Source organism: Sciurus vulgaris (assembly GCF_902686455.1).
Source record: "Sciurus vulgaris genome assembly, chromosome: 7".
Taxonomy (NCBI): domain Eukaryota; kingdom Metazoa; phylum Chordata; class Mammalia; order Rodentia; family Sciuridae; genus Sciurus; species Sciurus vulgaris.
Genome location: NC_136467.1, coordinates 138,860,304 through 138,874,593, shown reverse-complemented (window position 1 = coordinate 138,874,593; position 14,290 = coordinate 138,860,304). Strand labels below are relative to the sequence as shown.

General features: G+C 45.6%; 1 protein-coding gene across 1 annotated transcript in view; it reads right to left on the bottom strand.

Moving 5' to 3' along the window:
- LY86 (lymphocyte antigen 86) overlaps nucleotides 1-9,590 on the bottom strand; it is a 58,685-nt gene extending 49,095 nt beyond the window's left edge. Inside the window, exon 1 of the mRNA XM_079148147.1 lies at nucleotides 9,383-9,590. Within this exon, the coding sequence (XP_079004273.1) occupies nucleotides 9,383-9,512 (130 nt within the window). The 5' untranslated portion in view covers nucleotides 9,513-9,590. The remainder of the gene's footprint in view (nucleotides 1-9,382) is intronic.
- Nucleotides 9,591-14,290: the final 4,700 nt, after the last annotated feature.

The following is a 14,290-nucleotide window of genomic DNA, read 5'->3' as shown; positions in this document are numbered from 1 at the left end:
GTATAAAGAAGGGGGCCTGGTTTTAGTTTAAGTGGTGTCTTTGACCTAAAATTGGATGAGTTCTCACTGTGGTTTTTAAGCTTGAAGAGGAAGCAGAGCTTGCCTGGGAGGGTCCTCTGGAGCCCTGCCTTTGGCGGGCTTTGCAATCATGGTTAGAACACACAGTCTTTTTAGCTCAGAGGTTTCACTTCTGAGCAAGGGGGCACTTGGGTTGAAGCCCTGAGACTCCATCTGGCCTGAACATCCTTCAGTTCTATAAAAGAACCCTTAGTCAGCCTGTGGGAAGGGCCTGGCAGAATGCCGACCCCTCCCTGCAGAACACCAGGCTTGCGGGGAGATTAGTCATCATGCAGCAGCTTCTCCTCGTACCTCAGTGTGTCATCGGAGGCACAGACACACTAGTCTGCCTCGTGGGACATCCAGCCAACACCCAGCCTCTGCTCTGGGCGCCACACCCCATGCTGGGGCATACTTCCTTCCTCTCCAGGGTCACCGAGAACTGTGGCCGAACTGGCCAAAGCCCTCCATGTCTACGGTGGCCATGGTATTGCAAACAGGCAGTCCTGTGTGACCAGTGACCTTCATCGTGACAGAAGAGTGGATTAGGAGTATGGATTCCAACATCCCATCCTTTGCTGACGGGGTGAACAGCACTAACAATACTAGACAGCTGCTGGGAAATAGGAGGAAAGACAGTGTCTGCTTTTCTGAGTTCTTGAAGACCTCACCTCCTGTGACTCCGTCTCTAGGAATTACTTAGCAGGCGTGTCCAGGTGATAACAAAGACAGAAGGAAACTGGGTCATATCTTAAGCCTGAGATGCTTAGGATGAAGCCTCATTCTTAGTTACTTAGAAATTCAGAATATTTTTATCCATGTGGGTAGACCAGAGAGAACTATGTGGTTTTTCTCTTTGTAAGTAGGAGTAAGGAAAAGGAGTTGTAAATGAATCCAACGGTCTTGGGACAAACAGAATGGAAGGACCAATCGGCACAAGTGGTTCCATGTAAAACCTCTGTAGAAAGCTGGACCACAGCCATATCCGTACCAGAAATCACATAGAATGTACAAGTAGAAAGATAGGTCAGTACTGGGTTCTACGATGAAGTCAGTGAACAATTCTAAAGACGAGTCTTTATTATTCAGGTGAAATTCATCCTCTACTCTAAATGATTCTTATGATTATATATATATATTTTGACTCTTCTGATTATATATATAAATATAAATATAAATATCTTGCAGGGGGAGGTACCTGGAATTGAGCTCAGGGGCACTCAACCACTGAGCCATGTCCCCAGCTCTAGTTTATACTTTATTTAGAGACAGGGTTTCGCTGAATTGCTTAGTGCCTTACTGTTGCTGAGGCTGGCTTTGAACTTGAGATTCTTCTGCCTCAGCCTCCCCAGCTGCTGGGCTTACAAGCATGCACCATCACACCTGGCTTGATTATGTGTGGATATGACCACGCCAGGCATAAATTCAAGGATGCTTACAGACCTGGGCATGGGATAGTAATGGTGGGACAACGAGTTACAAGACAGTGATCCAACAAAATAGAGAGAGCACATCATTTGAGGAAAAAGCACCAGAGTGGGGGCAACTTTGTAGAAGGAAGGGGTTCAAAAGGTCTTAAAGATGTAGTGGGCAACACTGAAAGACAGAGAGATCAATTTTCTGACTGAATGCCAAGCCCAGAATTGATGAAGTGTCACTCAAAACTCACATCCTGGCTTGATCTGAGGCAATTAATCTTTATCTTAAGTCTGGAAAATATTAGCCACCCAGTAAAATGAAGAAATAAATGTTACTACATCTTTAAAAAGATTTAAAAGTTATAGGTAAGCATAAATATCAACATAAATATGCCAAAGAAATTAATGTGAATGACTGGTAACAATATTTTGAAACAAAGTTTAGAAAAATACAAGTGGAATGATTTTGTGATAACCTGTGTATACTTTACTATTGAAGATTAAGAAAAATGTGCTGTATTAGATTAATGCTTAAGACCATCCTATTAATAAATCTGTGACCAAGCTACCCATCTGCAAAAATACGTAATTTAATTAAAAAAATTTTGTTGTAGTAAGTAGTATTTAATGGCTTAAAGAGATAAATTTAAAATACAGTATAAGAAGAATAAATTGAGTACTGAAACATAGAGAAACCCTTTGAATAAGAAAGAGCCCAGCAGTAGGAATGGATTCTAATGGTTAACAGGCAAAGGGAACCCTGATAGCTTTACTTTGGGTTTCTTACTGAAGCTGGAGGTATTTCTAGCCCCTGTGAGAAGGGAGATAGATGTCAGGTTTCAAATAAGGGAGCCCTTTGCTAGAACTCTGGCTGACCAGGCAGTGAATCTTAGAACTCTGAATTGTGCTTGGAAAGAAGAGCAGGGATTTCTGGGGTGGAAATCCTTTGCTTGGCCCTCCTAGCAGTTGGGTCGGTTACCGCTCACCTCTATTCTGAAGGCGGAGAGCCCTGGAGGGCCAACAGGCTAGGAATTTCAAGAAGGGACGCACAATGGTGCTTTCCTAGACACCACACAGGCCACTGCCAAGTGCTGATGCTTGCTACCGGCTGCACATAAATCACTCACTAGCCTCCCACAGGCTAACGCTTCCTGGTGGACCCCAGCATACTTCTTCTGCTGCCCACTTGGTTTCCCTAGTACCCCAGAACAAAGCTACTGGCCAGGGACCTGGAATAGTCCCTCACAGGGTGTCCCAGTGAAGGAACAAGCCCAGCCTAGATGGCATTAGTTCCTGAGCCTGTCATCCTTTTCTTTCAGCGTTAACTCCCACCTGTGGCGTGGTTAGGGAAGGAGTGGGGCCCCTGCGCTGTGTCTTCTGGCTATTGTCTACAGTACAGATGACCTCTGTCAACTGTGTGTTCCTGGTGGCCGGGCGCCCAATGCCTGCTGGGCTCTGCCAGGTGCTCAAGCGACACAAGCCCCAGTGAGACAGTGTGGGCTCCTCCACCTTTGCTTGCCTGGCCTCTGATGGCCGCCTGCCTCCTCCTACTGCAGGCCTGGCTCTGAGCCGGACCCAGGACCACCAACACTGGCTGCTGCCTGGGATTTTACTGTCTGTGTTGTAGGTTTTACCAAAAGAGCTGCTGGTCCCTCTTCCCTACCTCACCAAAGAGTCTCCTAAAAGATGAACTGAGCTAGCTGCCCACAGGGATTTCATCTGGAGATTGGAAAGGGCGTGAATAGCATTTCAGAAGACATTTCCTGCCTGCAGAAGAAGTCTCTAGAATCACAGACGCCTTCTTGGCTTTCTTCCCTCTTTAGGTCCCTATTCTCCAGGTTACTTAGCATCTCCTTTAAAAAGTGCTTAGGAGAATTAACACTGCTTTGGTGGTTTGGCTGCAAGATGGTCACCACCCAATGGAAACCAGGAGTAGTTTGGTGAATAGGTCCCACCAACACACACCTGCAAGGTTTGCTTCCCATCCAGCAGTTCACTTTCAACTAGCATTTAAAAGATCTGCATCTCCATGTTGACACCCTTGTATTTCTTTATCAATTTCCTATCTTTAAATTTGAGCCAAAAAGCTTATCCTGCTTTAAGCAGCCTGCTGTTCAGTCCTGCATGCCCAAAGCTATCACTTTGGAACTGCATCTCTGTCTCTGTGGGTATGTGTCTATTTTTCCTTAATTGTACAGTTTTATAGCCCCGTTAATCTGGGAAAATAAACTGAGAGAGAAATTGCTTTCTGCATGCAATATTTGAAAGCATGACTACATGGCCTGTGATTTTTTTTTTTTTTTTTGATGTTGTTTCTTTGCTCCAGTTACTTCAGAATTATTAGAGTCTCAGGAAAAATAATTTAAGATTGTTTTCTATGAACAATTTATAAATATGCCTGTTCATTGTTATGTGGTCAGGTCATTTGTGGTTTATCCTCTATTTTGGAGGAGATGTTGCCCGCATCGTTTTGCATTCTTAAAGTCTGATTAGTTGTCCTATTTGACAACCTTGATGGATTGATTATTCAGGTCCAAGTGACCTGATATAGACTTTGTAATTAAGGGACTTTTTGGAGGTCAGATAGAATGCCCATGCTGTAGCAAACTTCAGCAACATGTGAGCCTATATAGGCAGATGTGGACAAAGCTGATAGCCTTCAAGGACAGGAGAGCAGGTGTCAATTGCTATTTGAAGCATGGTGACTGGATGCCATGGTAACCAAACTCTGGAAACTCCCGGGGGCTGGCCAGGTCCCATAGGGTTCACCCACAGCATGTCTGCCTCTGTTCCCCACTCACCAACTGCACAGAGGAAGCCATTGTTGGTGGGAAACTGGCTTCCTTAGGAAACGCGCATGCCGACTGCGCAGAGCGCTCTGATGGCAGGCAACACTGCTCTTCATAGTTAGACTTGGCCCTTCCTTTGTCTCTTCGAATTTGGGAGATGGCATTTCCAGATGCCACCTGACAGCAGAAGAGAACTTGGTTCACGTGGCTGAAAACGGTAGAGGTGGAGGTCTCGCCCTGCAGCCACTGGCTGTTCCTGATGGATGCTGGAGAAGGAGGAGCCCCAGCAGCTCAGCTCTGACTGCGCAGAGAGGGGAGGGTCGGAAGAGAGGCCAGGGAGGAGGGGAAACCGCCCTTTAAACAGAAGACATCTCCCGCTCCTGCTTTTCTTCTTCCTCCTCTCCTCCCTTCTTCTTTTCTAGCCCACAGACTGCTTAGGGATTTTACCTGCTCACTCAAAGTCTTGTTTTTGAGTTTCATCTTCTCCCTGTCCCCAATCTACATTTCTGGGATCAGGTGGTGTGGATTGCTCCCTATTAGAATTCTATCCCACAACTCTAAATCGCTGGGCATGGAGTCAGAACCCATAGGTTTAATGTCATGGCTCAGTCAGGCTACCATATTTCAATACTTACTATGCATGTGCCTCAGTTTCTCCATCCAGAACATGGAGATGAGCAGCCCACTTACCTCAAAGGGCTGTTCGTAAGCATTAAATGAGGGCTTACAAATTTATTAAATTTGAAATTGATGTGTAGAAGGGAGAGATTATTGGCAGTGATTCTCTGAAAGGAATCCTACAATTTTCTTGTACTTATTGGTATCTTTTATAAGGGCACTAATCCCATTCGTATAGCTCCACCCTTGTGACCTAATCACCTCCCCAAAATCTTGACTCCTAATGCCATCACCTTGGGGTTAGGATTTAATGTGAATCTGGAGGAGACACAAACATTCAGCCCATACCACCTTCCCTTACTCTTCCCCACACCCTGTGTCTCCCACGGCTGCCAATTTCCTCTTCTAATCATGAGTCTTCAGTAATCTAATTCACCTCTTTATGTTCCAAAGGCCCCGTGAAAGCAGGTACATCAGTGGGCATTTATCCCTGGTCTTGTTTTATTGTCTTGCCATTGAACAAAGACAATGCTTTTGTTCCACCTTGGCTCTGATGAAGACTGTGATTCTCTTCCTTCTGCAGCACTGACATTTTGACTTCCTTCTGCTTTTTCAGAAACATTTTTGATCACTTCCTGGTTGCTATCAAGAGCCCAGAAACTGCACATGAGGCTACTTCTTTGTTAAGGATTTTTGTATCATTCAGAAATTTCTGGCTTATAGTCTCCCCCCCTGCCACTGACACACTGAAGTAAGGGATGAAAAGAAAAGCCCAAATCTGGAAAACAATGGGTTCTTTATTTTGTCAGAAGGCCTCTACTTCTGGGTGCATCGTGAGATCTAGAAGTCTCCAGTGGGCACTAAGGATGTCTAAACACCAGGTTGGACAGAATCCAGAGGTGTAATCGATGCACAGGGTTCAGGGGTCCACCTCCTTGAGGACCAGCAGCAGAGTGACAGACCATCTCCTTCTTGGGGTGGGGGGGATGTAACCATTCAGATCTGGACCTCAATGGCCGTGAGGAAATGAGGTACACCCAACCCTGCAGAAGGTCCCAGGACATAGTTTAGGTCCCTTCTACTGACCTAAAAGTGTACCAAAAATCTCCCCTGATATTAAAGCTGTCAAAATGGTGTTAGACTTTGGTGGTGTCTTTCCAGAATTATCACTCTTCCTGGCTGCACACCTTATTTCTAGCTATGAATAACTTCTGTTCCAACATCCATACTCCTATGAACTACCCAGAGGATCCTTCCAAAATTCAACCTCTCATTGCCAAAGGGAGGGAACTGCCCTGGTCTGGGACTGTGCCCACATTTCCCGCCTCATTTCTCACCCTGGCCTTGTGCCTTCAGCCCCTCTCAGAATTCTGAATGCTAAGCCAAGTCACATCGTTGTCTACCTGCCTTCCTACAGACTGTTCTTTCTGATAAAGTTCTCCTCCCTTTCCCCCCTCTAATCCATCTTGCCTGCTGGACAGACTCTCGACAGCAGGAACATTCAGAACACAGGATCTGAAGTCAGACAGGCTGGGGATCCATTTGTTTTAATTCCACAAACGTTTATTCAATGTTTTGTCTTCTCTGTGTCCCTAGGGGTGTGACTCTGCCACTATTAGCAGTGCGACCTCTGAAAAGTTACCTAACATCTCTGACCCTCAGTATCCATGTCTGTGAGAAGGATGCACACAAAGCTCTTAGCATGATCCCGGACACATAACAAGCAAAACTCCAATGACACTGAGACGGTAGGTACCACTGTTATTTCTTTCATTTGCTAAATTTCAATCAAGTTTAATGATTCCTTCCTGGACGACACCAACCTCATGCTCTTCTGACCATACTGTCCCTGGTACATGATGCCTGCCTCTGTGGCAGCCCTTCATACAAAAGATTCATTGCCTGATCCCCCCACCACTCTTGATGAGGACTGTATGTCCCCCTGTGGAGATCCCCCTGCTCTGAACTACTCTTCCATGTATAGAACATCTTTTTGGGCTAAACCTTAGTTACCCCATTTTGTAAAGTGGTGATTTCCCACCAGCTACTTCATTTGGAGTAGAAGCACCAAGGAAGAATGATTCCACACCTTGTTTGTACAAGTCAATAACCCCATCTGCCCTGCACCTCCATAAGGCACAGACTGATTTATACCTGCCAACTTATCAAATAAAATCAAGGAGTACTTGGACATGTGGACATCTTGAATCAGCAGGAATATCAGACACAGAAGCTTATCAACCCCACTAGGTGAGAACCCCTCACTAGAGACATATAAAAGGAGGAACCACAACAAACCTCTGATTTCCTGTCCCTATTGGGCTTCATCTAGGTGCAGTTTCTCCTGCTTACAAAGACCATGCGGAGCCCACTCCAAGCTGACACCTCAAGCTGACACTCTGAAATCGAAACTGCGGTCCATCTGGACCCTCTGCTTGGACAACACTGAGGAATTGGTTATTATTCTAATCTGACCACCTACAGTGGCCCTTTGATTCTGCATTCATCTCTCTTTCTGTCTGTGTTCCCTCCCAGCATAGCATCTTGTAATCCTGTCGCCATTTTAACCTTTTTTCAGTCATTCTGCGACCTATTTGTATATCATTGTGTGAAGCGTATGTGACTTGGGTGTTTAGATATTAGAAATTAGGATTGGAATAATAAAGAAAACTTGTGTTTCCCTGGCTGGTGACAACCAGGTGACCTACAAGTTTTCATCTGTCACAGATGAAAGTGGTGTAGCCTGTTATTTATTGTTATTCAATAAATTCTGACATTGTGGAAAGACACAAAGGTGTTTGATTTATGCTAATGACATAGCACACTCCTGACATCCCAGAGCCAAGAGCAGGGCTTGTCCCTGAGGCTTATTGGCTCCATGGAGTAGCCCCACCTCCAAGGGGAAGCACCACTCACTCCCAGATCTTCTTGATATTCCCAGTCTTCCTGCCTCTGGTGATAGTGATTTTCAAGTGTTGGTTTCTGAAGGTAAGTATGGAGTCAGACTAGCCCTGGCAACTTTTTATAGGATAATGAAATGGGAAGACATGTTCTGAACAGTCCACACATCTCAAGTCTTGCTATTATTCGACACCTTAAATGAAAAGGCTACCAATGGTCCAGTGTCCCATGGCCATGGCAAATCAAGAGTGACTGGATGGGTACTGGCACCATGAATTGTGTCTCCTAGGATTCATATGCTGGGGCCCTAACTCCAGGCTTCAGACTGTGGCTGTATTTGAACTGGGGGTCTTTAAAGAGGTGGTTAAAGTTAAAGGAAGCCATTAGGAGGAGCGTGATCCATCCTAATGGACTGGACGTCCTTCTAAGAAGAGGAGATGAGGACACAGACATGGAGGGAAGCCCACATGCAGACACAGTGAGAGAACAGCAGTCTAGGGCCAGGGAGAGAGGCCTCAGGGGAAACCAGCCCTGCCCTACCTTCACCCCCACACTTGCAGGCTCCAGAGCCATGAGGAAATGCTGTTCTGATGTTTCGCCCATGAGGTGTGCGGTGCTTTGCAGCCTTAGGGACTGAGACACACCCCAGTGGGCTGGTTCAGACATTTTATTCACTGGACTGTGACTTTTCTGTGGGTGGGCTGGTTCGGTCCCTTGGGGTAACACCTCCGTCTCACCCTCTTCAACACCACAGACTGGGCTCATAAGAAGAGAGATTATGGGCTTATTGTTCTGGAGTCTGCAAAGCCCAAGATCCGGTCTAGGGGCCTTCTTGCTGTGTCATATCACAGCAGAAGGACAAAGGGGTGGGGGAGACCAGATCTATCCTTCTGTCACTAACCCACTCCTGGATTCCTAGATGGGGACGCCGACCTACTTAGCAGTGAAGCAGGTCAGTCCCCTGTGGCTTCTTCACCCCTCCTTTTGTCCCATCTCCCGACATGGTTGCACTGGGAAAGAAGTTTCCAGCGTGGTGCTTTTGGAAGGCACATTCAAGCTGTGGTGCTCACTTGTGTTATCTTCAGCACTAGAGAAAACCCTGGCAGGGGCAGCTTCCCTCCAGTGCTTGCTGAATTAACCAGCGATCGAGCTGCCGGGCATCTCTGGAAGAGCTGGAAGGGGGATGCGGATCTTTGGGTGAAAGTGGATTTTTCACTCTTGCAAGCGAAACAGACTGGAAAGTGAGCCAGGTGCTCCATCTGGGAGGAAGCCTTTTGGAGGCATCTTTTCCTAATTTCCGGTGTGTGAGGTTCCATGATTTGTAAGACCCCTTGGTCATTTTGTTCTTTGGGGGCTACGTACTGTTAGTGGACTGCTGTATTTCGATGCTCGATTTCTCCTTCTTACTCTCGCCAGGCTCTCCCCCTCCACCCCTCCTTCTCCCGTGGGCTCTCAATGGCCCCTGCAGACTCATGGCAGCTGGAGAAAGCGTTCAGCTTGTCCCCTCTCCCTTCACCCACATCAACTAAGCACTTAAACAGCCCACATCTGTCGGCTTAATCTCCCCATAAACACAAGTGGACATTGGAAAGAACTTACCGCAGCTCTGGTAGAACACTTCCAAATCCTCGTTCCTGCAGGCCACGTGTGTGGGCCAAAGTTCCCCTCTGCCACCATGAAAGGGAGAAATCAGAGTCCAGACAAGGAGAGCAGCCGTGAAACCGTTCATGGCGAGGGCCTTGTGTGACCAACAGAAAAATAACAGGCCTAATAAAAGGGCTGCAAAGGTTCTTCCTCTCCCCTTACAAAGGGAGAGGCAAGATGGGTTTCACTTCTCAAATCTTAGGCTGTGAGAAGAGAAAGGCGGTGAGCAGAATTTGAATACAGTTCCCAGGGGTATCGCACAGGAATTGTCAGGTTGAGATGCGTCTGGGTCTGGCATAGGTTGGATGTTGACTTTCTGCTTTCATTGGGGGAAGACAAGCAAGTGGTACATGAAATTGTACCTTGGGTCCTCAAAACAGCTCTCCTTAGGGCCACCAGCCCCGGCTGGCGCCCTAAACTCAGGAAGGAGAAACCACAGGACTCCATGTGCTTTCTAACAGTAGCCCCAGCCTCTGGAGGCTCCTGAGGTGGGCCGTGGGCCAGGGATCTGGCTGGGACCTGCAGGCAGCATTTGGCATTTTGAGGACTACAGAATGATATTTGGAATTTGGAATGAGGTTTTTGCCCTACTGCCATTTTACTCTCTCTGGTTTTGGCTCCATTGTTGGGGATAGGATTTCAGCACTCAGTGGTCCAGCTATAGAAGATAGGACCTTGCTTTGGGAGCAGCAGACGTGGACACTGGACATGTCAGAGGGAATAACCTTGAAAGTCAGCCCTGTGCTATTTATGGATCTGGCTTGGTGGAAGGAACCTGCAGGGTGGGGAGGCAGGTTGTCCTCTTAAGTTTGGCTTAATTGGTTGGTCATTGCTGGGATCATTAATGTGACATTCTGCTTTCTTTTCAAAGCCAAGATCATATTATCCTTCTTCCATGTACGTCTGTTGTCCTTCCAGGACAGCCAAGTTCCTCAACCTGGAGGCTACCATCTTAGTTTAAGAGAACCAGAGACAGGGGACAAGGCCAGCAGAAGTCAGGAGCAACAGAGGACACTGTTTCCCCTGGAAGGGCAGGCATTTCGCCTACCGTGCTGGTCAGTTGACTGTTTCTTCCAGAGGCTGAATAAGAATTAGAGTCATCTTAAAACTGCTTTTGGTAGTATGTGGAAATTTAATTACCAATGAAGAAAAACGAACACGTTGAATTAATTGGTGAGTAGTTTGGATTTTTAGGGTGATATTAAAGAGTAGTCAATTGGGAAAGGGACAAGTCTGGACTATATTTTAAAGGTACCCATGTACAAATAATTCAGCGACCTTGGTTTTCAATGGTGATTCTCCAAGTGATCTGGGGAAATGATAGCATTGGCTTCTCCTGGGAACTCATTAGAAAAGCACATTCTGGACTATATGTAAGACCCACTGAATGGGAAACTCTAGGCTGGGCCCAGCACCCTGGGAGGGCCCTGCTCTCTAGGAAGTTCTGATGCAGGATCAAGTTTAAGTACCATGGGCTTTAATAGAGCCCAAGTTCAAAGACGAGTCCCAAGGAGAGGCGGGTCAGTTGCTCTTGAAGGAAACAAGGTAGCCCTATGCTATGATTTAGAGTGTTTCCCCCCGAGAGGTTCATGATTGACCCTGGGAAGTTTGGTCTTCAATGGTGATGTTGGGAGGTGGTATAGAATAATTAAGAGATGGGGACTAGTGGAAAGAAATTAGGTCAAAGAGGTCGCTGCCCCCAGAAGGAACTAATGTAGTTCTTGTGGGACCCTGGTTCACTCTCCAGAGATGGTTCTTATAAAAGAGGAAACACATCCCTCCCTGGTCTTTCCCTCCAGTTTGTGTGTCATCTTGTGACCCCTCCCTCTTGCATGTGCTCCTGCAATGATGCTACTCACCATACAGTGATATAGCCAAGGGGCCTTTATCAGAGATGGAACCATGCTGTTTGGACTGTGAGCCAAATAAATCTCTTTACTTATAACTTATCCAGGCTCAGGTATTTTGTTATAGTAATGGAAAATGGACTAGTACACACAATATAGTCCCAGGGAAGGGAGGTCAGCAGAGCTATGAACAGTATCTCAGGAGATGAGCATCTATCCATGGACCTTGGTGGAAGTGTTATAACCACTGGAATGTCCAGAAAGAAACAAATCAACTTTCCCTTGGGATAACTGTTCTAGAAATTGTTGAGACAGCACTGAGCATGTTAGTGAGGAAAGCAACTGAGGATAAGATCTTTCTTGCTGGTTATGGCATGACCAAGCCCAGTGGAAGGACCCTGGAGTATAGCGCAGGGAATAACATCCTGACTGAAAGCTATGGGCAGTGGAGATAGGAATACTGGCTAGTCTATTCTGATGGCTACAATAGAAGTACCATAGGCTAGATGGCTTAAACAAGAAGCATATATTTCTCACAATTGGAGGCTAGAATGTCCCAAGATCAAGGCACTAGCTGTGGTGTCTGGAGAGGACCCACTTCCTAATTCATAGATAGCACCCTCTTCTCTCAGGGTAGAGCAGACAGGGATCTCTCTATGGTCCCTTTTATGATGGCATTAATCCCATTATGAGGTCTCTACTCCCAGACCTAACCACCTCCCCAAAGGCCCATCTCCTGACACAATTTCATTACCTTGGGGGTAGAATTCTAATGATAGGAGGGACACAAACATTGTAGAAACCATGTAGTCTGAGGACATGGCCATAGATTTTTCATTAATCAAAAGACTTCACACTGGAAGGAATCTAATCCAAGGACTGGTTAGAAATATTCAATATTGCCTTTCAGAGACCTAGTGGGCACGGTGACCCTGGAACAGTGTTCTCAGACATAAACAAGCATCAATGTCAGCTTCAGGGCTTATTAGTATACACACTGCTTTCCCTATCCCTGAGCCTCTGATTCAGCAGGTATGAGGAAGGGCCTAAGAATGCGTGTTCCTGAAATGTTCCCAGGGCTGTTCTCATCCTGCTGGTCTACACTTGGAGAACACTTTGTTTTAGGTTATAGGACTTGATCTGTTACAGAATGTACTATCTGTCTGTCTATCTATCTATCTATCTATCTATCTATCTATCTATGCATACATACATTTATTTATTTTTAAATATATATTATTTTTAATTGACATAATAATTGTATGTACCTTTGGGGTATTGTGTGACATTTCAGTACATGTATATACTGTGTAATGATGAGATCAGGGTGATTTGCATGTCCATCACCTCTGACATTTATCACTTTGTGCTGGGAACGTTCAAAATCCTCCTAACTATTTTGAAATATATGATTAATTGATGCCAGCCATCTGTTACCTACTGTGCTATAGAGCACGGGAAGGTGTTCCTCCTATCCACTGTGCCCTGTACCTTCCGCCACTCCCATGTTCTGGTAACCACTATTGTACTATTTCTGTAAGATCAACTTTTTAGCTTCTGCATATGAATAAGAACATGTGGTACGTGTCCTTTTGTGCTGGCTTATTTCACTTAACATAATGTCCTCCAGGTCCATCCATGCTGCTGCAAATGACAGAATCTGGTTCTTTTTTTAATGACTGAATAAGATTCTATTTAAAATGAATAATTTAAAATAATCTCCTGAATACAAGGTTATTGTGTTATACAATAGCTGTAAGTTTAAATAGCATGTAGCACTCATAGGAAAAAAAGTAAAAAAAGAGTAAGTCATTTCCCCAAAAGAATTTGGTTTATTTGTTCTGTCTCCTGAGAATCAAGATTTGACTGAAAGCCCCAGTTATGACCCATCTTGTTTCAGGAATACATTCATAATGGTATCTTAAGCTCTTTAACCAGAGCTTTATATAGACAACAAAAATTTTTTTGATAATGTCTTGTTCCCTAACTAGGAAGAAAATTAGAATCTATTTATGATAGTTTGTTAAAATATGGTCGTGTCTATGAAAATGGAAACCAAATATATCATCAGACTCTGTGTCAATTTCTAATCCCTTAGCAAGTTGTGGCTAGAGAAGCCGTGTCCCTGGTCTCATCCAGATCCATCCTCGATGTTGACTGTCCTCTGCCTGCATGTCCCATGCCACACAAGTCAGGAGGATGATGGTGTCTTTCTTTTCTTGCAGACTAAGAATGTTATCAGAAAGGTTGTTGCTGAAAGTGTCCTTCTGAAGAGACTCTCGTGTTTGAGAAGAGACTTGAATGAAGGGTATGACTCAGAGCAGGAGGTATGAAGGTATGTAAGGATGACGCTACTGCATGTGAAAAACTAAGATGTCACAGAGGGGAAGGGAGAGAAGTGAGGAGTGGTGGGGGGAAAGGAGGGAGGTGAGTTGAATGAGGTTGCTGCTGGGTGGGGCGAAGCACCTGTCTACAGGTGGGATGAAACAGGCGTTTTAAGAACAGATTCCAAATTGTTTGCTGTGCAATATGCAGTGTGACAGCTATTTGAGAATCGTGCCCCTAGGAATTCTGTGTGTATGTGTGCATGTGTGTGCAAAGGGAAGATGTTCCCGTTTGCATCGGTGTGGTGTGCAGTGCAGGTTGTGGAGATACAGCCCCCTTGGGAAAGTGGTTGAACTTTGATGACGGTCTCAGCCTTCCCCAGGACATGGAAGGAGGTTTCCGCCAATTTTATTTCCATCTCGCATGCCAGCGGAGGGCAGATAGCCAGCTGTTCTTTAACACCAAACACTGGTGATATAACACCCTTGGTCTCCACTGGCAGCTGTGCCTTTGCTGTTATTTGTGTTCAGCTGTGGCCATCCTCCTCTAATTCCTCAGGGTATTTACTGTCAACACAGACCGTGCACATTGACATCGCTCCTGATTGCATCATTTTCCCTTGCCCTTGGTTTCATCCCATGCTCTTCTGTTCATCCTGACCCCTAAGTAAAGGAAATCCATTGCTAATGCT